Below are 25321 nucleotides of genomic sequence, written 5' to 3' on the forward strand. Positions count from 1 at the left end.
TACGCAATGGGACAGAAAGTTGTAGGTTTCAGCATTGTATTGGTGTGCCTTCGCTGTACCTGATGTGTGTGTCTCAATGGCTTCATAGAATTGCTAGTGGTACCTGTTGTGTATTGTGGCATTTATTTCGCCATCAACCAGCTTCAAGTAAGCATTTATTTCTATTTAACTCTTGAGGGCCCGTGAACGAGCGGAGAGGCACGGCCTCTCTGTTCCGACATGGGACTAGCCAACGGCTAGCAGGCCCGCCTGCCTAGCTTCTCAGGACCTAAATAAAGTGTTTACTACTACTACTACTCTTGCAGGTGCTGTTGATGTGCCATCTGTCGGAGCTTTCGTAGTTGCATCATTTCAACACCCTGTCCCAGCGGACCATCTGGACCATCTGGTTTTATATTAGCATCAGCTCCATGTCTGAAGACCCTGGTGTGCAAGGTGCTTGCAATGTCCAGTGTTGGCGAATGGCAATCTCACTAACACGCAAATTGATAAATCCATGTAGGCTACGGCCGTCCTGCAAATGAGGAACACGCTGTGGGTGAGTGAAGCAATGCAAAATTGTGCCAGATATGGTCGCGTTAGCGTTGTAGCTCATAGAATGAATGTGACGCATAAACTTCTGGGTAAATTTTTTTTGTACTTCTGCGTGTTTGTGCAGATGACATGTCCGAGGTGCCCTCAAGCGCCAGCAGCTTTATGGATTCAGCTGCAAGCTTAGTGGGAGACTTTTCTGGTAAGTGTCGGGTTCATGTAACGCTAATGAAAAGATTTCGCTTTTTTTAAGATAGTGGCTGTTATTATTTGGCTCATTGTAATAATGAAAAGCTTGTACAACAGTCAAATTAAACATCGTATTGTTTGATTTTCGCACTATTGAGTCAAGCATCTCACCTTCATGAGTGAATGTGTGCGGCTTTGACATGAAGAAATTTAGGTCTAGTTTTAATTATGCTCATAGTGGCAATGTTTAGGAACATTCTCTCTGCATCATAACGATTCTATTTGTTTGAATGTATCTTAGTGCTTTGCGGTCTCTAAATGGCGCTGCTCAGAATGAGGTAAACAGTGATTTAGTGTTGTATAAAGGAAGCGTTGTATGCGTATCTTTATTAATACACGTGTACTTTTTTGTCTCGTGCAGTTGCATAAAGCAGTAGAGCAAGGGGCTCTCCGTCAAAAAAATTTAGGACGACCATCCGGCGACTGCAGTCCAAGCTAGCAAGCTGCCGGCGGACCATCACATGGTTACGGAAGAAACAGAGCAAGCTACCGACATCCATTGCAAAGGCACTAGGCATTATCCGTCCATGTGTGACAGAGCAGGTTTTTAAACTTCTGTGTACACACGCGCGCTTGCAACAGAGGGGGAAATGTCTGGCTCAAGAGTTTGCCTTGCATTTGAACTTTCGGGGACCACGAGCGTACCGCCTTTTAGCACCAATTTTCTCTCTGCCTACACAGCGTTCTCCGATGCGGTGGTTAAGTAACGTTCGAATGTCAGAAGGCATGATTCCCGGAATTATGGAGAGTATTTCAGCTAGCACTCACGCATGGAATGAGCGCGATCGAGTGTGCCCCTCATGTTTGATGAAATATATAGCTTTAAAAAAGAACTTGTCTTTTGATATGGGTCAATATATTGTCCGTGGATTTGTAGGTGATGACATGGACCGGTCGTCTAATATTGACTACAGAGCCATGGTTGTGCTTCTGGCTGGTATTTCAAAGAGGTGGGTACGGCTAGTCGCGTTTACGATAAGACACATATGGACGTCGGTAAGTATTATAGATAAACTACTCTTCTCGATCATTGAGCAACTTAAAGCCGTCGGAATTGTCAAAGCAGTAATTTGTGACCAAGGTACGTCGAATGTTAGCCTTTCTCAGCAATTAGGCATCACCGTTGAGAAACCGTTTTTTGAAGTTATGGGCGAGCGAGTCTACTTCTTCTTTATGTACCTCATCTCATTAAAACCATGCGGAACAATGCCCAAGCGCATAAGTTGCTCATTGGTAACGAAGTTGTTAATTGGTCGCACGTTGAGCACCACTACAAATCCACTCATCAATTAAGATTACGATTGGCTCCCAAGCTAACGGAACGCCACATCTACTAGAAGCCATTTTCTAACATGAAAGTCAGTAGAGCAGTACAAGTCCCTCAGTTCTTCGGTTAGCATTGCAATTATGGTATTGGTTTATGTAAATGAGCTTCCTTCTTCAGCTATAGCACCAGCGAATTTTTATGAGCGTATGTACAAGCTGTTCGACGCGCTCAATAGCTCCAGCCCCTCACCCCACCCCCCCCCCAAAAAAAAAGAAATGCTCCGAAACTCAGATATGCAAATTAAAAGGGTCAAAATGAATTAATTAAATTTCTTCAAGAGCAGCTTCTGTTGATTGCGTGTTGGAAATTTTCTGGTAAACGTCAGCCCCGCACAGTCCTTAGCTGGCAGATTACAATTCAAGCAGTAGTCCAACATTGCGAAGATCTGTCTAAAAATTACAACTTAATCTATTTACTGACACGTCGGCTCCAGCATACAGGATCCACTGGAAAACATGTTTGGGCACATCAGACAAAAGCATGGCTGCAATACAAACACAAATGTCTCGCAATTCATTTCTGGTTTAAAGCATATTATTCAGAAAGCCTTCAAACTCTCCGAGCAGGCAAATGTAGAAGACGATAAATATGGACTCCTTCGCGAAGTTTTGCTTTTCTCTCTCAATAGCACATCTCTGGTTGATGCAGTTGAATCGATTAGGTCTGATGAGTTTCCGTCCCTTGAAGACATTTCGTAACTCGCAGCAGATATTCAGTCCCACATAATCGATCAATCGGCTGCTTATTACGTCGCAGGCTTCTTGGTTAAAGCATTTCTTGCTAAGTCTGTGGAAGGTTGCACTTGCCAACACTTGTTGCAAGGTGATGTAAACTCTGAGTGGTGAACACCAATATTTTACAATGCTAAAGGCTTATCACGTACCGAGCAAAGCCTTTGGAAATCTGACTGTGCCATCACAAAGGGTGTTTTATTTTGTTCAAGAACTGGAGACCAACTTCCTTGCCATGATTGAAGCTACAGCTCAATTTGCAATTGTCTGTTATGCTTTAATTGTATCAGTATATTTTTCGTGTTGGGCAAATTGAATTTTGCTTCGTTGAATATCGGCAGAGGTTTGTGAAAATGTATTGCCTGATACGTTTGTGTTGGCATAACCGATCTGTGAACCGTAATTTAGGTAAAGTTCGGTTTCACTCATCTGTTTCTGGCGTGCAGCTTGAAAAAGTTAAAGGTTAATGCAGGACTTCCTTTACAATAATGAACATATAATTTCCGTTTCAGGTCTGCTACTGCTCCCTTGTTCAAATTGAATAGCAATTCGACCAGGTCCAACTATGCATTGCAACTGTGTGGTGGTGGTATGTGGTGGGCGGGGGGTGGTTCTCTCCGGAGGTGTAACAGCACTTCCGGGGGAGGGGCAACATGGCCCTGCAAAATGCTATTCATTGTTCATTCAGATTTGAAACTTTTTTTTAACCTTCACCCAGTGCTGAAGGAAGAGGAGTTCAAAGTACGAAGCAGTGTGCACTGCGGTTGTCTCGGGAAGGTTATTCTAGCCTAGCTGCGTCTGGTTGAAACAGTTCAGTGCTTCTGTCGATTTTGCACACGTGACAGACCTGTTAAGAAGGGGGTGGGTAAGGATTTAAATGCAAAGCAATGTGTTGGTTGCGACAAGACTGCTTTGTACGTGTTGCAAATTGGATATATATTGCCAAAAATATACATTGGATGTCTGTAATGGGAGCGGGGGTGCGGATTTAAATGTAAGTGCAAAGCAATGTGGTGCTCGCACCAAGACAAGAGAGAAGCAGGGCTGTACGCGTTGATTGTATACATAATGCAAAAAGAGTACGTGGATGTGTGTGTGTGTGTGTGTGTGCTTTTTGTCCGTCTTTCAGTTTGCTTGCAGTGCGCAAAATGGGTCGCGAATATATGAGTTGTATGTTTATGAAGGGAGATAAACATTACTTTGTGTTTTATCTAAGTTTCTGTATCGCCTCCTGCCCCATGTTATGTCAGTATGACATATTTTTTTACAATGGGCAAAATGGCGATTGCATACTGTCAGAGTTGTATTTTTACAGAGTGACATATACTGTATATTCCATCGAAAGGTTATCCTAGCATCTGTTTTGTGGTATGGCACTTTTGGACACAAAACAAACGCTGTGGGACAGCTGCCTTTCCGTATATTCATATTTTACAAAATGCTGAAACCGCTGTAAGCATCGCGCGCGTGGAAAAATAAAAAGCGCGCGCCTGAGCAACAGGAAAAACCGATCAGCGCGGCCGGCGGAACGCGCGCCAGCAAGGTGTTCAAAACGCGCCCGCCCGAAACCGAAACCGGAAGTATGGTTCAGGTATTGATGACGACCGCTTGGCACGCTGCAGTCAATTCGGCCCCTGTTCTCTATGGGAGTGTCCATTCTTGCTGAATGTCTTTCTCTAAACACTGGCTGCATGATGGAAGACTTGTTGCCCTCCTTTCGCACACACTTTGCTATGGTGTTGTGCGCGTCATGCTGCAGGAACTTTCCGGGAGCCAGTGCCAATGTTGCAATCCTAGCAACGTCTGCGCGTGCCGCGACTTGACCCAATCGTCAAATCAGCAAAAAAAAAAAAAAAAAAACACTGGTTTTGCGTGCGAAACATGACCGATCCTGGCTGCGTCACAGGGCTAACCACCTTAACGGGGCGACAACGACGTCCCTGGGGCTGGTTTTTTTTTTAAATTTTCTTTCGATGCCTATTGAATTGGGTGCTAAGACGAATGCACAAGAAACGTAAAACAGACGCCACGAGCCGTCATCTTGGCATGCCGAACCGCCGTGAACTCGTGGCTCGACGCATCACGTGCATTTGTGTCCGCGTGTCTGCTGCGAAATGAGAAGCGCGAGGCCACGCGCCTTCTCAAAAGAGCCACTTCGCGAACGAGGACGAAGACAAAGCTAGAAAACTAGCCACGAAAACCTTGCATAATACCCTCTGGTGCATTATCAGTTCCCACACAAAAAAAAATGATTAAGCCCAACGCTTTTGCAGCGTGGTTTCGCGCTGGTCATTCTCATTGATTTGATAACGGGGGGAGCGTGTTCCTCCAGAATATCGGGACAACCGAAGAAAACTCTGACGCACAAGTTTTTCGGCCTCTTGCGGTTTGAGAGGCAGGAGAAAGTCGTAGAAGAGAAAGACGAGGACACGCCCATCGGCCTTCTGGAGTGGTACACTCCCCGAGCGCGCTATAAGACGAGTCACTGCACAGCAAACGGCAGCTACTGAACAGTCGCAGATCCACTGCAGTCGCGCTCGCTGCAACGCGCTTCGCCACTTGTGCCTCGAGGATGGCGTCATCGGGCCGTTCTGCTGCCGCTGGACTCTGCATGGACGACGACGGCCACACGAGCGCTTACAACGGCTACGCCATGCAGCTGGGGGCCGACTGCAAGCTGTCGTCGAGCAGCAGCAGTGACGACAGCAGCAGCGGGGACGACAGCAGCAGCAGCAGCGGGGACGACGACGGCACCAGTAGCGGCGACAGCAGCAGCGGTTCTAGCAGTGACAGCGGAAGCAGTGACCCAGTCGGAGCAACATCCCAGTCGGAGGACATCGACATCGAAGACGTGCTGACCACCCCCAGCGTCGCAGCTGGCGCCTTTCGCGAGAGAGCCACAGATGGACCTCTGGATTCAGCCTAACGTCGTGCGCCCGGCGGACCTTCCCAGTGACCACCCGGACGAAGCTCACGATTGGAGCGATTGGCCCAAGTTCCCACCCAAGAACAACGCGGATCAGCAGCGTGCGACCGTGCCTAGTTTACTGGCCAAGGTTCCCCACGTCGCGCTCGTCAACAAGCACGAGTTCCTGCTGCCCAAGACGGAACTGCTGATACACACACAGGGCAGGCAAGTGTTTTTTAGTGAACAGCCCTTTAGTGAACAGCGCATGAGAGAAACGAACGCTGCGCTCGTTCTTGCTTTAACACATGCGCGGACACCGTTTTCTACTACGGATCTTGCGTATTAAGTTGTAGCATCGTCGCGCATTTTAGTGTCTTTATTATTTTGATCGCAATGTTGCGGATAGCCGACGCGGGTTTGCCGCCATCATGCAAGGAGGCGGTTAAACGGTTCGCTTTCTGAAACGTTGCAAGATCTCAACCCAGAACAGCATTCTCACTTCCGTTGCTCGAATCAGGGTTCAGAGCACACATTAGTGTTCCTGCCGAGGAGATGCATGTATTCAAACACCAGACCGTGGTCTATATGCTGGTCCGAATGCAGCGGACATCATACACGTCAAACTAGATGCTTATCACGTGGACGATAATCACTTTTAACAGCCAAGCTGTTTAAGCCAGCCGTAATTTGTGGTTCGTATCAAGAAACTGCCACGCCGTATAGCCTTGGCAACCAGGAGGAGGAGACCGCGTGCGCATGCACGCCAACTTTGATGCACGCTGTCTCCTCCTCGCCAGCTTCCTCCTTTCCTGACCCCCGCCTCTCTTTTCTCCGCGGCGCGCTGAGCCAGGAGAAAAAAACACATCATATCCACGGTTGAATGATGATGAGTGGGCGAAGCTCCGGACGGAATCATCGGTAAACCGTGAATCTTCCGTGTTATTCGCCCAGTCTCGCCGCACTAAATCGAACGATTGACTTCCGCCAATGACACGCGCCATATGTGACGTCATTCCTATTTTATAACAGCGCCCTTCATTATAATTGCACCATCTCCCGCTTAAGGGGACGCTAGCACAAACGCGTTAGAAACGTGCAGTACTCTCTAGTAAGGGGGAGAGGCCACAGCGTCTTACGCAGCCGTTTACACATGCCGGAACGTGCACCGCGTTTGCCGACGCCATCACATGACTGCTGAGAGAGTATAACCCCCGTATTCATAAACGCTCCTCGACTTGAACTTGACTTGCCACCGCCTTCAACGCGTTTCGAACGCGCTGCCCAAGGCGGTGGCAAGTCAAGTTGAGGAGCGTTTATGAATACGGGGGTAAGGCGGAGAGGCCACAGCGTCTTACACCAGCTTCTTACACGGGCCGTAACGCGCTAGCACAAACGCGTTAGAAACGCGCAGTCTTTCGTTAATGTTGGGTATTTATCGTCATCGTGGTGCGTGTGACCATGTGCGCTTCGTGGCGTAGTGGTTAGCGCCGCGCATTCGGAAGCGAGGGGTCCCTGGTTCGATTCCGCGCTACGGACACAACTTTCGGAATTTTTTAGGGGCGAAGCTCCTTATAGCGGCACCCGTTCGTCCCCGTCGTCGTAGTAGTAGTGTGTAACCAGTCTGAGAAAAATGAGAAAAACAGTTCCGAAGTTGTGTCCGTAGCGCGGAATCGAACCAGGGACCCCTCGCTTCCGAGCGCGCGGCGTTAGCCCACTACGCCACGAAGCGGACATGGACACGCGCACCACGATGGCAATAAATACCCAACATTAACGAAAGGCCGCGTTTCTAGCGCGTTTCTAACGCGTTTGTGCTAGCGCGTTACGGCCCGTGTAAGAAGCTGGTGTAAGACGCTGTGGCCTCTCCGCCTTACCTTCAACGCGTTTCGAATGCGCTGCCCAAAGCGGTGGCAAGTCAAGTTCAAGTCGAGGAGCGTTTATGAATACGGGGGGAAGGGGGGGTATACTCTCTCGGCAGTCATGTGATGGCGTCGGCAAACGCGGTGCACGTTCCGGCATGTGTAAATGGCTGCGTAAGACGCTGTGGCCGCCCCCCCCCCCTTACTAGAGAGTACTGCACGTTTCTAACGCGTTTGTGCTAGCGTCCCCTTAAGCGGGAGATCCGATGATTCCCTCCGGAGCTTCGCCCACTCATCATCATTCACCCCGTGGATATGCTGTGAAATTTTTTTTTTCATAAAAGTAGACGTGGCTACCTACTACGACGACGACGACGACTACTACTACTACATACTACAGAGGAGGGACAGACCCACACCCTAAGGAGCTTCGCCCCTAAAAAAAAAACTGGCCGATTGATATCGAGCGGCTAGCCTCCAACGCGTTCGGCGTCGGCAAGCAACAGCGTTCTTGGAACTGTGCCAACCTTGGCTAGCCTGCCTGCGTTTTTGGCATGCCAGGAACGCTATCGCTGGTAGGCGCCGACAACGTTACTAGATTACCTCTTTCAGTTTGCTAACTCTGGCGCCGCGGATTTCGCCATTTCCTGTACTGCCGAGCGCTCGCGCGCTCGTCGCCGTTTGACCGGTGACGGCGGTTTCGGCTGGTGTCGGCGGTGCCTTCTGCTTATTCGCCCACACGCTGGTGAAGCCAACGCCGACGTGATCTTGTGCCGGGGCTTTCTTCATTGCCTTCAACAAATCTAGTAACGTTGCGTTCAACTGTGTTGTGTAGTGATCGCTATCCCTGTGAGTCCCAGCGAGATCTATCGACGCAGCTCGTGCGGCGTGTGCTCCCGCTGCAACTTGTGACAAGAATGCACTTATAAAAAAGGAAAAGTTGGCTATAGCAAAAAAAAAGTGCGTCTTCTGTAACTCTCGCTCATGCGGAGTGATTCCCAGTTGATGTTTGTCGCATTGTTCTAAAAGTTGACAGTCACTTTAGCATACGGTAATGGGAATTATTGCGAAAGCGTAGGCGCGCTCACGAGAAAACCATTAACTTACTTAACATTCTCATTCTAATGCGTTATTAATTAAAAAATACATTGAATTCTGGCGTTTTATGTGCCAAAACCACGATATGATTATGAGGCACGCGGTAGTGGGGGACTCCATTAAAGGTCGTGGGTTCGAGTGCCTTAATTAACTATACAATAATTAAGTGTGCAGTAATGAACTCCTCCCTAATTAATACAAAATGACGTGGGTCTGACTGCCTTAATAAGTTGTATCTTAATGAACGGTGTCTTAATTACCTTCGCCTTAATTAACACCAGAGGTGGTGGGTTCGAATGCCCTAATTAACTAATTATTTAAATTAAATAATTATTGTGGCTTAAATAATTTCGCCTTAATTAACGCGAATGGTCGAGTGTACGACTCCCACCAATTGTCGTGGGTTCGCTGGCCGTAATTAACGCTAACTGAATTAACCTTGCCTTAATTAAACCATAGGTGTTGGGTTCGACTCCCTCCAAACTCTATCTTAATTAAGGTAGAGTTAATTAAGGCACTCAAAACCATGACCTTTGTTGATGGCACCATGGTGGCCCCATGAATTTTGGTGCAATAACGCCGGATGTCGGATTTTTCGGCCCGTGAATCGTCTTAATAAATTGTTTTCAATTTGGCTTTTGTTGTTCTCGTCGTTTTCCGCGCTTGACAGCCTTAAAAGTGGCGAGCTTTCAGTGAAGTACTTCGGTATCCTGCTTTTAAAAAATGCGTATCCTAGCATTGAGTGTTCTCGAACAAACGAGTGGTTCTAGCTTTAGGTTTCAATATTTTCGGCGACATCAGATACCTTTGTTCCGTGGCTCACCGTACATACGCAATATTATATAGCATTGAATGAAAAGGAACAGGAACCCGAATAACCTTCACAGCTGAATGGATAGGAATCCCGCATAGCGCGAGCTACGAGTAGATTGAGGCATCTCCGTAACATCTCTGCCATGTCGCATTGCACTAGTGGCTCAAACGTGTGGGGTCTCACACGGGCTCTTGGGACAAAGGAACGACAACACAGTAGTGCAAACAATCAAAAGGGCATTTATTGTGCCTTTCATACACTAATGCACACTAGCCGAATTATTACCAATTGAACATTCACACGGGCGCGCGACAAATCAAGGAAGTCCGACTCACCGCGACCCGATAGCGAGCGAATACGTTCGCCCCATGCTATGACACCATCGCCTAGTCGTTCACGTGTACGGTCACGCGAACGGCGGCGCGTTCGAACGATCCGTGTTCGTCCATACCGGTGTCCCGCTCTTAGCCTTGCGCGACGGTCGCGCGAAGCGGGCCGGCGCACGCGCGAAGCGTTAGTGCGTGTTGGTCGCCGATCCCAAGCCAAAGAGAGAGCGCCTTCGACCTTTTTCTCCCAAATCACCCCGCCGTTCGGTGGCGTTAGCATCGCGACACTCGCGCCATCTCTCGCAATGCGCCGCAAATCCGCCGCCGTAAAGCTACGCGGAGAAGCCGTATTACGGGAGCCATGCGCGGAAAACAACATCAGGGGACGCGTGAGAGTCGCGCATCCCCACAAACGTTATTCAGTTGCACACTCGAAATAACGTTTGCTCACAATCTTGAAAATAACTCCCCTTACACAGAATTAACTGCGTAAATTGCGTTCAACGCAGCGCGCAGGTTCCGTAACAATGATGCGACCGGGACAATGGTGTCAGAAGCGCCATGTCGCGAGAACGGGAACCGGAGGGGGCCACATTTGCCGCCGCATCCCGGCGGAGTTTGCAAACTGACGAAGTAATCTAGTAACGGTGGGCGCCGACGCGTGCAGCGCTAGGCACGCGAAATGTCGCCAATGCGTTCGGCGTCAGCAAGCAAGAGCGTTCTTGGCACTGCGCTAACCTTGGTTAGCCTGCCTGCGTTTGTGGCAAGCGAGGAACGTTGTCGCTCGTAGGCGCCGACGCGTCCAGCACTTCAGTCACGCGAAATGTCGCGAAAGGGAAGCTACCTCCGAAAATGATCGCTCCAGAATACCTTCCTGCATGCCTAGTTAAGTTAAACCAAGTTAACACCTAGGGGCAACCAAGTTAATACCTAGCAGTAGCAGCCAGTAAGACTTGATGATCGACAGTTTCGCTGTGGCTAAGTGTTGCACGACGAAGTGCAAGCTTGCCCGTTTTTTTTTTTTTTTTTTTTTTTCATTTTGCGGAGGTATCCTTGCAAGTTTATACCGATTCAGCAGCGCCAATGGGCTTGGGGCTACAGGCTGTGCAAAATTGGGATACAAGAAACAAGCAGCTATGCATGATCCACATATGTTGCTGTCAGTTCCTGTCTTTCTAAGTTTGGCGCCATGCATTAGTAATATTCTTGGTGTTTTAGCTGCTCGCTTTGGCACGTGCGTTGGCATATATCTTTATAGCGTGACAACTGCATTCGACATTAACGATCGTGCCTCGACTATTTCTCTCTCGCATGCAGGTTAATGCAGCCAGCGCCTTCGTTCCGCTGTACCAACTTGGTGGACGACTTGCAGTACACGGTCTGGCTCAGTTTCATGGATGCCACTGGAGGCGAATGCGGTCAGTGCGCGCGAGACGCTACCGGCGTCGGCCTTATCGCCGCCTCCCGAATCGGGCGTCTTTATTTACGTTTCTCTGTTTGTTTGTTTGTTTGTTTGTTTGTTTGTTTGTTTGTTTGTTTGTTTGTTTGTTTGTTTGTTTGTTTGTTTGTTTGTTTGTTTGTTTGTTTGTTTGTTTGTTTGTTTGTTTGTTTGTTTGTTTGTTTGTTTGTTTGTTTGTTTGTGGTGAAGTAAGGTTGAGCAACAAGACGGTGTCCTTAATTGGACTTGTCTCGTGCAGTTGGTCAGTACACCCACCCGGATTCACCACATCCCGGTTCGTCGTGGAACGGCCGGGTGCTGTCTTTTTCTCGGCTGAAGCTCTACTCCAACGACTGCTTCACCACGAAACCGCCTCCGGTAAGATTTCGTTCGCCTCTTCCCCATTTCAGCCACGCCTGCGAATTAGGTTGCCGTTCGTAAGTTGCACTATACTTCGCAGGTTTGCACGAGCGCACACTTTGCACTGAGACGCAGGACAGGACGGGCGTCAAGTGCACAGTGTACGCCCGTTCAAAGCCGGCCCAGCGATATTTGGGGAAGTCATCAATAAGACATGACACCTCGGGTGCTAGACATTGTTACCGTGCTGTCCTGTCTCGTCTCTTGGTGCGTGCCTGCGATGGCTTCCCCGAGTCGACTTCTTCCGAGCCCAGCAAGCAAGCAACACGTGGTCTTACAATTATACTCGTCCCTACCTGGTCCCTTTTTGGTCCTTGTGGTATCTTGTTAAGCAAAAGTAGCACAAATGACCATATGCCCCAAGGAGACCGAAACGCTACTTTTGATCATTTTTGATGTCGTAACGCATGAATCAACGGAAGCCGTGACGTGATAAATAGGTTGAATTGTGTATGGGTGGCCATAACTTAACCCCTCTCAGCCAAGATTGTGACCCCAAACCCCTTAATTTAACGTTTACCTTCGCAGGATAGGTAGTAAAGGATTTTTCAAGCCAGTTATGTAATGAGTTAATTCGCGAAGTGCTTCCCTCAATGCAGTTTCATGTTGTGGTAATGGAGGTATTCAACTTCATTTTCACAAGTGGGCAGTCCACTCTGGGCAAATGGCTGCCCTGTTGCACACATGTATAAAGTAAACAATAAATAAGCATGCATTCTTTTGACTAGACCCTATTTCTATGATGTCATGAGTAAGCAACAAATGAATCAGCACGTATTCTATTAACTAGCCTATGATTCAAAACCTTATCCAATCCAAACTAAAAGCTTACCAGAAACTGCCTTCCTTTGCGTGTGTTGCAGATCACTCTGAAGTGTAACAACAGTTACCGTATCCAAGTGAACGTTGGCATCGTGGACAACAGCGGGCACATCCTGAGCTCGTCGGTCGTCCGGCAATTTGTCGGTGCCTGCTTTGTTGCTGTGACCCATTTCAGCATCAAATCTAGGTGGGTGTTCTGCTTTGCTTGCAGGCTGTTTTCTTTCTTTTTCCAAATCTGTGCACCCAACATTTCACTGCTCTCTTCTCTCTCTTTCTCTTTCTTCTACAGCTGATGAAACCATGATGAGAGCTTTGTTTTCATTTTTGTTATTTACTTCTAGTCTCTCGCGTCCAAGCAACAAGGGGTTCAAGACCAAAGCGCGCTAATTTAATGTTATAGATATTTTGCACTGTTTTTACAACTGAGAGTGTATTGTGTAATAACAGTAATAAAAACCTATTCATTGGTACCAATATATGTTGCTTTATTTGCATTGTTTGATGACATTTTTCAGTACAAACAATGCAATGGTGGTGTGGCTACTGAGGAATACAAAAACGTATACCTGCTGCTCACATGGTGATGCCGCAGGTCAGTTGCCGCCCTGAAAAGACAGGAAAAATTCATTGAAAGCGCTCTTTCCAAATAAATAACAGCCTAGTTCCCGTGCTTACTTCACACAAAGTTCATTTTGTACAGCACACTAAGCTGAAAGTGCAGCTGCTACGAGAACAAAGGTAAAATTCCCGACATGCACGTCATGGAGGCCATTCAGCAGGTACGCAGTGACAGGCTATGTACCTGTTCACAGGCTAAGGCCGCGCAAAATTTGAAGTGAAGCGCACGCCAGACTTTAAACAAACACGCAAGGACATAAAAAAAAAAATACCGCATATCCACGGGGTGAATGATGATGAGTGGGCGAAGCTCCGGAGGGAATCATCGGTAAACCGTGAATCTTCCGTGTAATTCGCCCAGTCTCGCCGCACTAAATCGAACGATTGACTTCCACCAATGACACGCGCCATAGGTGACGTCATTCCTATTTTATAACAGCGCCCTTCATTATAATTGCACCATCTGCCGCTTAAGGGGACGCTAGCACAAACGCGTTAGAAACGTGCAGTACTCTCTAGTAAGGGGGAGAGGCCACAGCGTCTTACGCAGCCGTTTACACATGCCGGAACGTGCACCGCGATTGCCGACGCCATCACATGACTGCTGAGAGAGTATAACCCCCGTATTCATAAACGCTCCTCGACTTGAACTTGACTTGCCACCGCCTTCAACGCGTTTCGAACGCGCTGCCGAAGGCGGTGGCAAGTGAAGTTCAAGTCGAGGAGCGTTTATGAATACGAGGGGGGGGGGGGGGGGGGGGGTAAGGCGAAGAGGCCACAGCGTCTTACACCAGCTTCTTGCACGGGCCGTAACGCGCTAGCACAAACGCGTTACAAACGCGCAGTCTTTCGTTAATGTTGGGTATTTATTGCCATCTAGGTGCGTCTGTCCATGTGCGCTTCGTGGCGTAGTAACTCTGCGTTCGGCTTTCGAGGAGGACGGACGTGTGATGGCTCGCTCCGTGCGAGGTGCTTCGGCGGCCGCTGCTGGCCGCGGTGACAGTTTTTCTACTGCACCCTCGGATTACAGGATTCTGCTCCCGATATTGCCTTCGGGAGAGAGCATGCAGCAGTGTGTGTTTTTGCACGGTGATCTGGCAAAAAGACCATATCGGCTCGAAGATTTTCGAGGGCCATTGGAAGAAGCGGGCTTCATCAAGAACATCACCGGTATAGGAGCCTTCCAGATGAACCACATCTGGCTGGTCAAGCTGCGCAGCAAGGCCGACAAGGATGCTATGGTGAAAACGGGTGGACTTCAGGTCAAAGGCGGCTTCTGCGCTGTCATTGACCCCATCCAGCAAGACGTCACCGTGAAAGTCCACTGGGTCGACTTTGCTGTCCAAAATGAGAGCGTTCGGCAAGCGTTGAGCAACTTTGGTGACGTCCTTGAAGTTTCGAACGACAACTGGTCCGTCGCTGGCTTTGAACATGCGACGTCCACGACGAGGGTGGTGCGAATGAGACTTAAGGAAGGTGTTGAGCTTGACGACCTGCCGCATCTTTTCAAGTTTGGAACTGGCACCGTCCTTCTTGTGGCCCCGGGTCGGTCACCGCTATGTTTGAGGTGCCGCAGGCAAGGACACATACGACGGGACTGTCAGACGCCACGCTGTGGAGTGTGCCGGGTGTTTGGACATGAAAGCCAAGATTGTGCAAGAAGTTACGCTAGAGTAACTAAAATGGTTATCCCAACAGACGACGTCCAAGAGAACATAATGGACGCGGAGGAAGCCGGGAAGTCTGCCCCGAATAGCAACACCAGGAAACACGAAAGCAAGGACAAGGAGACGGACGCCAAGAAAGCAGGAGGGACAATGCCTGACAGCCAGGACTTGATTAAGGCAACTGAGGAGCGTGCGCAAACAGGCTGCAAGCAGGAGGCACCGCTCTTTAGTGAAGCAAGTGAAGAGGAAGACATGAGCGATTGTACCGAGACCACTACCGAAGAAGAGAAAGCAGACGCTACGGCGGCGACCGCGGTGCGCGGGAAGCGTCTCAGAACAGGCATTCCGAAGTTGACGGAGGACAGCACCGAACGCAAGGTTAAACGCCTGGAGCTGGAGCGTCAGTGGCAGCGCGTTGCTGGCGCCAAGGGTAAAACATATGTCCTCGAAGTCCGGTCGGCGTCATCGTCACCGGTGCGGGGTCAGAGACGCGATAAGTAACACGCCAGTCTTCTCACTGCAGGGTAGAGCCACGGTAAGCATTGTACTTTTGGTTCGCGCTTACAATCAGTATGATTAGTATGTCTTCACCATTACGCGTCGGTACGCAAAATGTACGGGGTCTGGGGGCTAGTGGCAAGCAATATCAGGTCAAATGCACGATGCAAGAAAGAGACTTTGACCGGCTTGCGGTCCAGGAGACTAAGGTTAGCAGAGAGGAGGTGACCGACAGATTGGCAGCACAATTTTCTTCACGGCACAATGTATGCGTGGGCCATGCGGTGAAAACATAAGCCGGCTGTATCTTGTTTGTTAAAAAATTATATTGGCATTGTTGTGGAAACGGTTACAAGCTACTTGCAAGGACGTTTTTGTTTTGTGTGATCTTACTTACGGGGAGGCAATATTGGACGTTATCTTTTTGCTGGGGCTGCACACAGTCTGGCATAGTCTGTTAGCATATAGACACTGTGATGTCAAACGCCGAGCTGTGCATGAATATTTTGTGGAAATAGTTGTGAAAGTACGTGATGTGTACAAAACGACTGACTGTGATGAAGATGTGATAATAATGTTGGATGCTTTAGCACATATAAAATGAGTGTGATCTGACAAAATCCTATTCAGGCTTGTGGCCAAATTGGAAATAAAGAAAAAAAAAAGCTTCGTGGCGTAGTGGTTAGCGCCACGCGTTCAGAAGCGAGGGGTCCCTGGTTCGATTCCGCTACGGCCACAACTCTCGGAATTTTTTTTCTCATAAAAGTAGACGTGGCTACCTACTACGACGACTACGACGACTACTACTACAGAGGAGGGACAGACCCACACCCTAAGGAGCTTCGCCCCTAAAACTCGGATGAAACAGCCGCGTTCTAGTGAGCAACGCCATTCCGCACGACATAATAGCTGGTTTGCACAGTCTTGCCAAGCCTCGCGCCAGAATCCCTGGTTAGTAGGGGTCACCAAGAACGAACTAATAAATTGTGAAATAGAAACAAAATTAACATTTGTTGTTTTAGTACAGCAAATATATGACAGTATTCTGATTAAAAATTTCCGAACATTTTTTTTTTATTTAGGTTTCCTAGTTTCAGTGTTTGTCCCTCCCTCACCTATTCGCGCTTCAATCGTGCACCACTAACTGATATCTCTGGCGATAAGTTTTGGCACGCTTTTCTTTCCAAGCTTCGCGACCTATTTAGATGGACCTTGCACAGCATCTCTAGCACAGAAGCCCGAATGTAGAAACGAATGCGCCACGGACGCATGGACAAGCGGAACCACTGCACTTAGCAGAGTCTATTATGCGTTCTTGAAGGGTGTTATATTGCAATCTGAATCAATAATAAAATATAAATTGCTTAGAAACATAAGGCACTTTAGGCCCCAATGAAGTGTAATAAACGAAGCCAGAAGAACGTCTGAATCCACTAGCACGGAGATATCAGAGGAATCCATGTACTACCCTTCATTGCCACGGTGGCTGAGCGATCGCAGCGCCTGGGTTCCCTCTGTAGTAATTGTGGGAAACTCTGTGGCTTGGACGAGAAATAACTCTAACAACTCGAGAAATGGCTGCGATTGTGTGCATATCCGAGAGATCGAGAAAGAAGGCTTCTATGGGCAGTGAATATTAAACGGGACAAGTGGTCCATAGCCAATGAACGCCTCGTGTGTGTGTGGAGTGTGTACAGCATGTTCTGCTTTTCTTTATGTGGTTTGGTTTTTAAATGGTTGAAGGTGCGGCATAGTCAAAGAACTTCGGACTTGTGCAATCTTGCGGAATGAAATCCAAGTTTCAGCGATGCTGTTAGCGTGGGTAGACACAATTGTAAATCTTTTTTCATTTCTAAATACTCTTTTAGTTCCTTCAGGCGTCAAGTGTTGTAGCAAAATATGGATATTTTGTGGATTTTAACTTGCCCTAGGTCATTTTAATTTCCTCTGTACGTTATCGAAGGTATGTGCTCGATTCGTAGGAGTTTTCTGTCTTACAAAGCTAGTTGTTTTCTTGCTATAGACGGTTCTATGAAACCCGGAAAATGGTCCGAGCAGGTTCGCAATACCGAAATTTACGGAATTTTCCACAACGCAAGTAATTCACCTCACACTCGTAACTTTGCCCCTTTTATCACTCTTTTGTGCGTCAATGCTTAAAACGACGTTTTGTTAAGACAGTAACTGGAACGCTAATGCTTTTCTCCGCAAACTTCGGACATTAATATCTCGAAACTGGTGTCATCCTGAGAATTCGTTCCAAGTGGATCTGTCTTGGGAACTCCACGGCTAGAATTTATAAACTGCAATATGGGCCATAAGATAATTTGTGTACAACTTAATTAGTGAATTTTTGTTTATTAGTCGATTATGCATTTCAATTTTTTGTGCAAGTAATGTTCGCCCCTTCGAGTAGACCAGCTTATGAACTATAGAATGGTGCTATCTGCTGCAGGCAACCTTTAAATTTTTTTTTAAGTGTTCGCCGAAACACGCTGGATGAAGCGTGGTTTTTGAGTTATAAATATTAGCATTGAAGAGCAGCGTGTTATACGAAGAAATTATTTCCTTTGCATTGAATTAAAAGCTGGCTAGATATTTATATACACATATTTACATGCAGTAAATTGTATAATTATTATTTCTTTAAATTATCAGTGGTGTCCATATGTCCTGGCGTCGGTTTCCTCTAGTGCAACTGCGGATCGAAACGCTCTGGCTTGCCCGCGAAAAAGGGTGTTTTTGTGCCGCTTGTCGACGCATGCGCATATTCCCTCTCCGGTTCTCGTCGGGCGTGGACGCGGGATGACTTGCTTTAAACGCGGAGCTTTTCTTTGCAAACCTCGCCGGGTTTTCGTGCACGTGTGCGGCGTGGCTGTTCTCTAACCGAATAGGCCAACCAATCACAGCGAAGGACGCGCGCCGCTGGTTTCCTTGCAGCACTACCAGATGGCGCTCGCCTCCGCGCATCCTAGGGTGCCTCGATACCACGATTCTCGGGAGGCGGCGATGACATCGATGCCCCCAACGCATTCGTGGCGGATGTGGCGCTGGCCGCGCGGGGGTAACAAATACGTGTAAACACTGGAAAGCTCGCATTGCAATAGACTCTCTAAAATTCCTGGACAAAGCCTTGCGTGTCCCTTTATGCGGACGTTCAATAAACACAAACTCGTGTTTCGACTCTTTATGCACTCACACAAAGCTTCGCTGTATACTATAGATTCCAACTCGTTGGATGTGCTGCATTTTTCTACCGGCGACGGACGGAGTGTGCGTAGCAATGTGCCCCTTTCGGTGTATCGGTTCGTCCTGCTTTCAACGGATGGCGTGAAGGACTGTGTGTTCTTACACTGCGATCTTGCCGAGCGACCGTACCACATCGATGATTTTTCGAGCGACGCTGGAGAAGCTCGCTGTGCTCAGACTAGTGAATGGGATTGGCCCCTATCGGATAGGCCACGCCTGACTGGTGAAGCTCCACTGCGCTCAGGCCAAGGAAATCTTTGTCCGAGCAGGAGGTGTTGAAGTGAAAGGACACTATTTCGCGGTGATAGATCCCGTGAGACGTGATATCACCGAAAAGATTGCATTGGATCCCGTTCTATGAGACCAACGAAGATCTACGCAAGGCTCTAAGGGAGTGTAGCGAGGTTGTTGACATCCGCAGAGTGGCGTGCTGCGGGCATTTAGCTCGCGGAATCCACTACCCGTCTAGTGCAGATGATGCTTCGGGATGGCGGTACCCTTGAATTGCTACCAGATTTTATTAAAAACAGACCCATCGCTTTAAAAGAACCGTACCTAAGGCAAGAGATGATTGCAATGTCAGTCATTTTGATTTTATTTTAAAGTCAAATATTAAGCGTGCATTGTTTTGGTTTTGAAGATTGCAAAAAGTGATTCCACACCCCTCGAACCTGGGGTCAATTGTTTTAACTACCCGTGAAAAAGCTGCTTCTAGATTTAATCGTGAGAGATTTGGAGATTTGTGACGGGTCTTCCCTGCTGTCCTCAGAGACAGAGCACAATAAAAGATTTTCGAGAGATTTCTTTGTCAGAATTCCCCTACGTTGTTTCATGTTTCAAAAAATGAATTATGGGTATTTACGTGCCAAAACCATGATCTGACTATGAGGCACGCCGTAGTGGGGGACTCCGGAAATTTGGACCACCTGGGGTTCTTTCACGTGCACCTAAATCTAAGTACACGGGTGTTTTCGCATTTCGCCCCCATCCAAATACAGCCGCCGTGGCCGGGATTCGATCCCGCTACCTCGTGCTCAGCAGCCCAACACCATAGCCACTGAGCAACCACGGTGGGTTATTTCATGTTTACCAGCTGCAGCCATAGGGTCGCTCCTAACGTTTTGTTAGATGCCATAAACTATTCTGTACAATATACATGGATCCCTCCTGCGTGGAGAATCGTGAAGGTGATTCCACTGCTTGAAGACCAAAGCAGAAGGTTTGTACTAGACAATGTTCGGCCTATTTCTCTGACATCCAGTTTTGTAAAATTAATCAAAGTGTTATTACTCGCACGTATGATTAAATTGGTGACCACAAGAGAATTATTGAGTTCATTCCAAATTGGATTTAGGCCAGGGATGTCAATCTGCTGCGCGCACGACGACCTAGAGAGCTGCATTAGGTTGGCACGTTACCACAATATGGGGTTCTAGTTACACTAGACATTTCTGAAGCATACGAAAGTGTGGAATACCCTATATTCATAGAGAGCATGCAGCTTGGATATTGGAATACTTTGTAACATGGCCTGCTGAGTTCTTGCAGGGCAGGAACTTTTACTGTGCACAAAGTGGAATTTATACTATGCAGGTTGTTTATCTAGCATTTTACAGCGAAGCTGCTAAGGGCTCACTCTTCGATGGTCGCGTCCGGCAATAGAAAAAAACTCTCATTGGCCGTATGCTGTATGTGCGAGTGAAAGCGCGCGAGGGCAAGGGACGCGCGCTTTCACGGGGAGCGAACGCATGGCGGAGAGCAAACGCCACTTCCAGTGGAAGGGGAGCGGTGCGCGAGGAGGGCATCGAGGCGCCCTATGCCCTAGACTGTGCGTGCCCGCTCTCCCACTGCGGCGCATGCGCGCCGCCCTGCCGGCCTCTGCCACCGACTCTGTCTGGGCTGTCGCCCGCCTCTCCTCCCCTAACTGTGTCGACAACGGCGTTTAACCGTTCCGCCACGTAGCCAGCGTTTTGACAGCGGTTGTGTGCGGCCAGTAATTATGCCAATCGCAAAATCCACTCCCCGGCTGCTAAATTATTCGAATCAACTTCCCCTCCTAATCTCCTTATCGCCCTCCTTTGGGTCCCTGTACACAGCGAACACCCAGGCAACACACACACACACTCACACACAGGCCCGAGCACTCGTCAACCAGGCTGTGAGCGACCCGCCTTCGTTTCGCAGTGCCAGGGATCGACTCCTCAGCTACCATGACCTCACCCTGTTTTACAGAAATTCCCGCCTAATCTACCCCCCACCGCATAAATCTCTTCCCAGAAGTGACCAGGCTTTGTGGCGCAGACTTCAAACGGCCACAGTTACGACCCCTTTCCTTCTGTCCATTATTACCCACGGTGAAACCTCTCCTCACTGCCACTTGTGTCCTAGCACCAGAGTCGACTTCGACCACATCTTTCTGAATTGCTCGAACAAGCCCAAGCTTCCGTGGCGAGGGTCAGAACACCAGGAGCGATGGGAGGCTGCTCTGCGCAGCCCCCAAACCGGAGCTACAGCTTCGGACAGTGGGCTGGACCAAAGGGGTCGCCGAAGCCCTAATGTGCCCGGCCATCTAGAGCGGCCCGAGGGCCCATCGTCGTCTTGCTTCCTTTTCTTCCCTCCCACCCCCCCCCTCACATGATTCTCTCGTGAATCAATAAAGTTTACCCACCTACCACCCACACAAACAACACGCACAACTGTTGTGGACGGCGGCGGCGTTTTGACCGCGTTCGCACCGAACGCGCGCGGCGTTGGTGCCCCAATGGCGGTGCACCGTAGCGACCATAAGGCCATGGTCCCTGTGGTCACTAAATAAATGAAAACCACTGGATCATATATATTTCTCATTCTTTAATAGTTCAAATAACCAATTACACCATCACATCTTAATAATTGGAAATACATAATTCCCACCATAGCACAGCTTCGCTGGTCTTCCACCTCCATCCCAGTGGAAGGGCTGACAGTTTTTTTTTTTTTTTTGTATACCTCTGATTAATCTTCTACCCCCCCCCCCCCCCCCCCCCAAAAAAAAATTACCTTGTACCGCTACCTTTGATTTTAAGAGATCAGGTCGTATCAATCTTTTCCCTGCTTTTTTCCCACCAGTACTCTAATCGTCTCTTGCTTATCTCTACGGCTGATCTGTTATGCTTCCTTCCACTTTAAACCCAAGCGCTTATGGAAGTTGTACGTTACCTACGGTTCCCGCTGGGTGAATCCCACCGCATTCCATTAGGATGTGCTGAGTGGTCTCTGGATCTTTACTGCAGTATACACATACCTCATCTAGTTCCGAATATTTGCTCCGGTATGTTTTGGTCCTTAGGCAACCGGCTCGAGCCTCAAATAGCAAGGCACTACCCTTTGTGTTATCATACAGATTTTCACTTCTAATTTCTTTCTTCTCATTCTTGTGCATCTCCACATCTCCATGGTCCTTTTTGTTTCCATTCTTTGCATCCACTTCACTGTCTCTATTTCTCTCACTTTCTTTCTGATGACTCCTGGTTGTCTGTTTACAGTTTTGCTTATCTGTACTTGGTTGCCAACTTCCTTAACCTCTTCCTCCATTCTGTGTCCACGCTTTTCATCTAGAGGTGCGTGGGCACTTTAGCAGCCCATTTATTTTCATCCATGTTCCTGAGCCTTTCTTCAAAGCAAATTTTGACAAAGCTTTTGACAAAGCGCCTCCTGACAAAGCTGTCAGGATGGGGAGCCTACTATGTCAGGAGGCGCAGTAGGACCGTCTGGCGATCATTTTCTCGTCTATACGGAATATGACGGCGAGATGCTACGCTGCTCCGCTTCGGGGGCTGTCGCGCGCATAGAGGGTTGCATAAACCGCCACATGTATTTCCATCCGGGTCCGGAGCAGCAGTGAAGTTTCGTTATGTCAGGGTATAACTGCACTTGTATCCTCTCTCCCTGCCCAAGTTGACACCCTCAAAAATCAATCTCCTCATGGCACACTGAAGGGCTGCTGGGTGCCGTCCGAGCCATAGAGTTTCCGACAATTAATATAGAAGGAACTCGGGCACCGCGGTCGTCCAGCCACCGTGGCAATGATGGGTGGTACATGGATTTGTCTGATCTTTGTGCTTGTGGATTCAGGCGTTCTTGTGGCTTTGTTTATTACGCTTTATCTGGGCCTAAATTTCGAAGCAATTTATACTTTCTTCAGCAAGCACACATAATCGCTGCTAATTGTAGTGGTTGCGCTTCTCCATGCGGCTGTGACGTAACGGTTTCAATATCTGGCTTCGGTGCTGGCGATCCTGTGTTCGAATCCTGCCGTCAGACAATTTTAATGTTTCAATAATTATTTATAATGCAGTAGCACTTTGGTCACTTTGCAAAGTCACGAAGCCATTTAAAGCCAGAAGAACGGAAGTTTAGGCAAATCAATGTATTAACCATCATTCCTGCACGTCGACTGCTATGTTTGCAGCTTATAGACACTAACTCCAGAAGTTGCCTTTAGTAGCTGCATGAAAATCTATATGGCCCCAAGACATCACATGTTCACTATGCATTGCCCGAGGGTGCTGTCACTGTGTACCTGTTGAATGGTCCCCATGGCGTGCCTGTTGGGAATTTTACCTTTGTTCTCGTAGCAACTGCATCTTCAGGTTACATTGTTCTGTGCGAAATGAACTTTCTGTAGAATTCATCTGCGGAGAGCGCTCCCACTTATTTTTTTTTTTTTTAAGGGCGGCAAATACCCTACGGCATCACCATGTGTGCAGCAGGTCTATTTTTGTACTCATCAGCAGCCACACCACCATTGCATTTTTCTTTGGCCTTGGAATGGTACTGTAAAATGTCATTAAATAAGGAAAAAAAGACCTCTTGGTAACCATAAATATGTTTTTATTACTCTTATTACACTATACATGAGCACTTGTAAAACAGTGCAAATTAGAACAAACTTAGGGCGCCTTAGTCTCGAACCCCTTGTTGCTTAGACGAGCCAGTCTAGAAGCAAAAAAAAAAAAAACAATAACAACAAATGAAATTAAAAATTAAATCTCTGACCGTGGATGCATCAGCTGTAGAAGGAAAAGAGAGAGAGAGAAAGACGAGGACAGGGAAATGTTAAGTGCACCGATTTGGGGGGAAAGGAAACAGCCGGCAAGCAAAGCACAACACCCACCTAAATTTTTTGTCGAAATGGGTGACAGCAACAAAGTGAGCACCGACAAATTGGCGGACGACCGACGTGCTGAGAATGTGTCCGCTGTTGTCCACAATTCCAACGTTCACTTGGACACGGTAACTGTTGTTACATTTCAGAGTGATCTGCAACACATACAAAGGAAGGCAGTTTCTGGCGTTGAGCTTTCAGTTTGGAGTGGAGAGGGGAAGGTCTTAAATGATGGTCTAGTCAACAGAATGAATGAAACCTTATTTGCCATTGAACAATGGAGGAGGGTGAGAAAAAAGCCGTGAAGCTTTTAAAGGCTTGAAAACTCTCAACCCCCTGACAACACATGTCAGCGAGGCAGGTCAGCAAAACGCGCAATAATGAAAACTAATACCTAAAAGAAAAGACAATAAATAAAGGCATTAGTTTGGTGCAGCGTTTCAGCACATACAGCAAACACTGCTGGCAAGTTTACATTGACAAATGCATAAATCTATAGGGTATGTTGTGAAACAAGAAATTTGTGAAACAAGAAGCAAGCAATGGCAATAACAACAAAAATAGCAACAAAAATACAGTATGTCACCTTGACAATGGTACTCAAAAATGTATGCTTGTTCGTTTTTTTATTCATATGACATGGTCTAGTGCACAGAATGCATGCTTCTTTATTTTTTCCTTTATTCATTAGATATTGTACATATTTGCAAAAATCAAAACCCAGCCCACTTGAAGCACCAATGTTTTACTGCGTGACTGGGCAGCCCACTCGGCGGAGTGGACTGCATGCCCACTTATAATGAAGGTATATGCAACTTCATTTGAAAGGTTAAACTGCATTGAGGGAGTGATATCAATCGCAGTGTGCACCAGCATGAACCGCACTAAGCACTTCGTGAACTAGTTCAATACGACGGGGTACCGAAAAATAACCGGAATTATTTGTAAAAAGCTACGTATTTATTTAATTTTTACAAAACAATCTTATCACCTTCAAATTACTCTCCCTTACGTTTAATACATTTGTCCAATGTGCAATTCCCTTCCTCCACATTTTTCAAACTCGTCTGTTTTGATGGCTGATAGCTCCTTTCTCCTTTCTCGTTTTTTTTTTTTTTTTTTTATTTGTTCACCTTTTCTACGTCGTGAACTCGTGCTACATAAAAGTGTTTTTTCGAGCATGAAAGAAGGCCGGGAATACACGCAAAGTGCCTCGAGCGGTTAGTCGCGCGGCAATTAGCACATAGCACATCAAAAAACAGAAAGCTGTACCGGGAGTTTATCATGGTGCTCTACAATCGTGTCATTGACACTTTTCATATAATATTTGAGAAGTTGATCAATTAAGACTAATTATGTAATTAGGTGAAATGCAAAAAATAATCTGAGTATCTCTAAGCGACGGCAAACAACATTACCTTGGTTTGGTCCGGCTACCTGGTATTTGCATATCTTAAAGTTTGGCCCACGTTACGTGAAACACCCTGTATATATCGACGCTGCAAAATAGACGAAGAACGTATATGGAAGGTCTGTCTACGTCAACGGCAAAGCTCCGATCGGCGAGCACCGGCACCTATGCGCTCCGCTCCGCTAAGGAACCAAGTAAAACAAGGAATA

The 25321-nt window shown here is 47.6% G+C and overlaps 3 protein-coding genes across 6 annotated transcripts in view; 2 read left to right on the forward strand and 1 right to left on the reverse strand.

The window, feature by feature from the left end:
• The window catches only part of LOC119450477 (uncharacterized), a 55435-nt gene extending 42528 nt beyond the window's left edge, over nucleotides 1-12907 (forward strand). The window contains exons 2-5 of the mRNA XM_049665910.1: nucleotides 11161-11261; nucleotides 11541-11659; nucleotides 12565-12710; nucleotides 12813-12907. Of these exons, the coding sequence (XP_049521867.1) occupies nucleotides 11161-11261; nucleotides 11541-11659; nucleotides 12565-12710; nucleotides 12813-12816 (370 nt within the window). The 3' untranslated portion in view covers nucleotides 12817-12907. The remainder of the gene's footprint in view (nucleotides 1-11160; nucleotides 11262-11540; nucleotides 11660-12564; nucleotides 12711-12812) is intronic.
• Nucleotides 1-23354, forward strand: part of LOC119450473 (cleavage and polyadenylation specificity factor subunit 6) — a 188558-nt gene extending 165204 nt beyond the window's left edge. Inside the window, exon 21 of one of the 2 annotated variants that reach the window (XR_007466441.1) lies at nucleotides 23307-23345. The gene's annotated coding sequence lies outside the window, so the exon portion shown is untranslated. Of the gene's footprint in view, nucleotides 1-23267 lie in introns of both variants that reach the window. The other variant, XM_049665898.1, reaches the window with a different exon arrangement.
• The window catches only part of LOC119450478 (uncharacterized), a 52716-nt gene that overhangs the window by 19962 nt on the left and 7433 nt on the right, over nucleotides 1-25321 (reverse strand). The window contains exon 3 of one of the 3 annotated variants that reach the window (XM_037713937.2): nucleotides 23711-23856. The exons of the other annotated variants lie outside the window; for them this stretch is intronic. Coding sequence (XP_037569865.2) covers nucleotides 23711-23856 — 146 coding nt within the window. The remainder of the gene's footprint in view (nucleotides 1-23710; nucleotides 23857-25321) is intronic. 3 annotated transcript variants of the gene reach the window in all.

The sequence above is a fragment of the Dermacentor silvarum genome, chromosome 4, assembly GCF_013339745.2.
Source record: "Dermacentor silvarum isolate Dsil-2018 chromosome 4, BIME_Dsil_1.4, whole genome shotgun sequence".
In the NCBI taxonomy this organism is placed as follows: Eukaryota; Metazoa; Arthropoda; class Arachnida; order Ixodida; family Ixodidae; genus Dermacentor; species Dermacentor silvarum.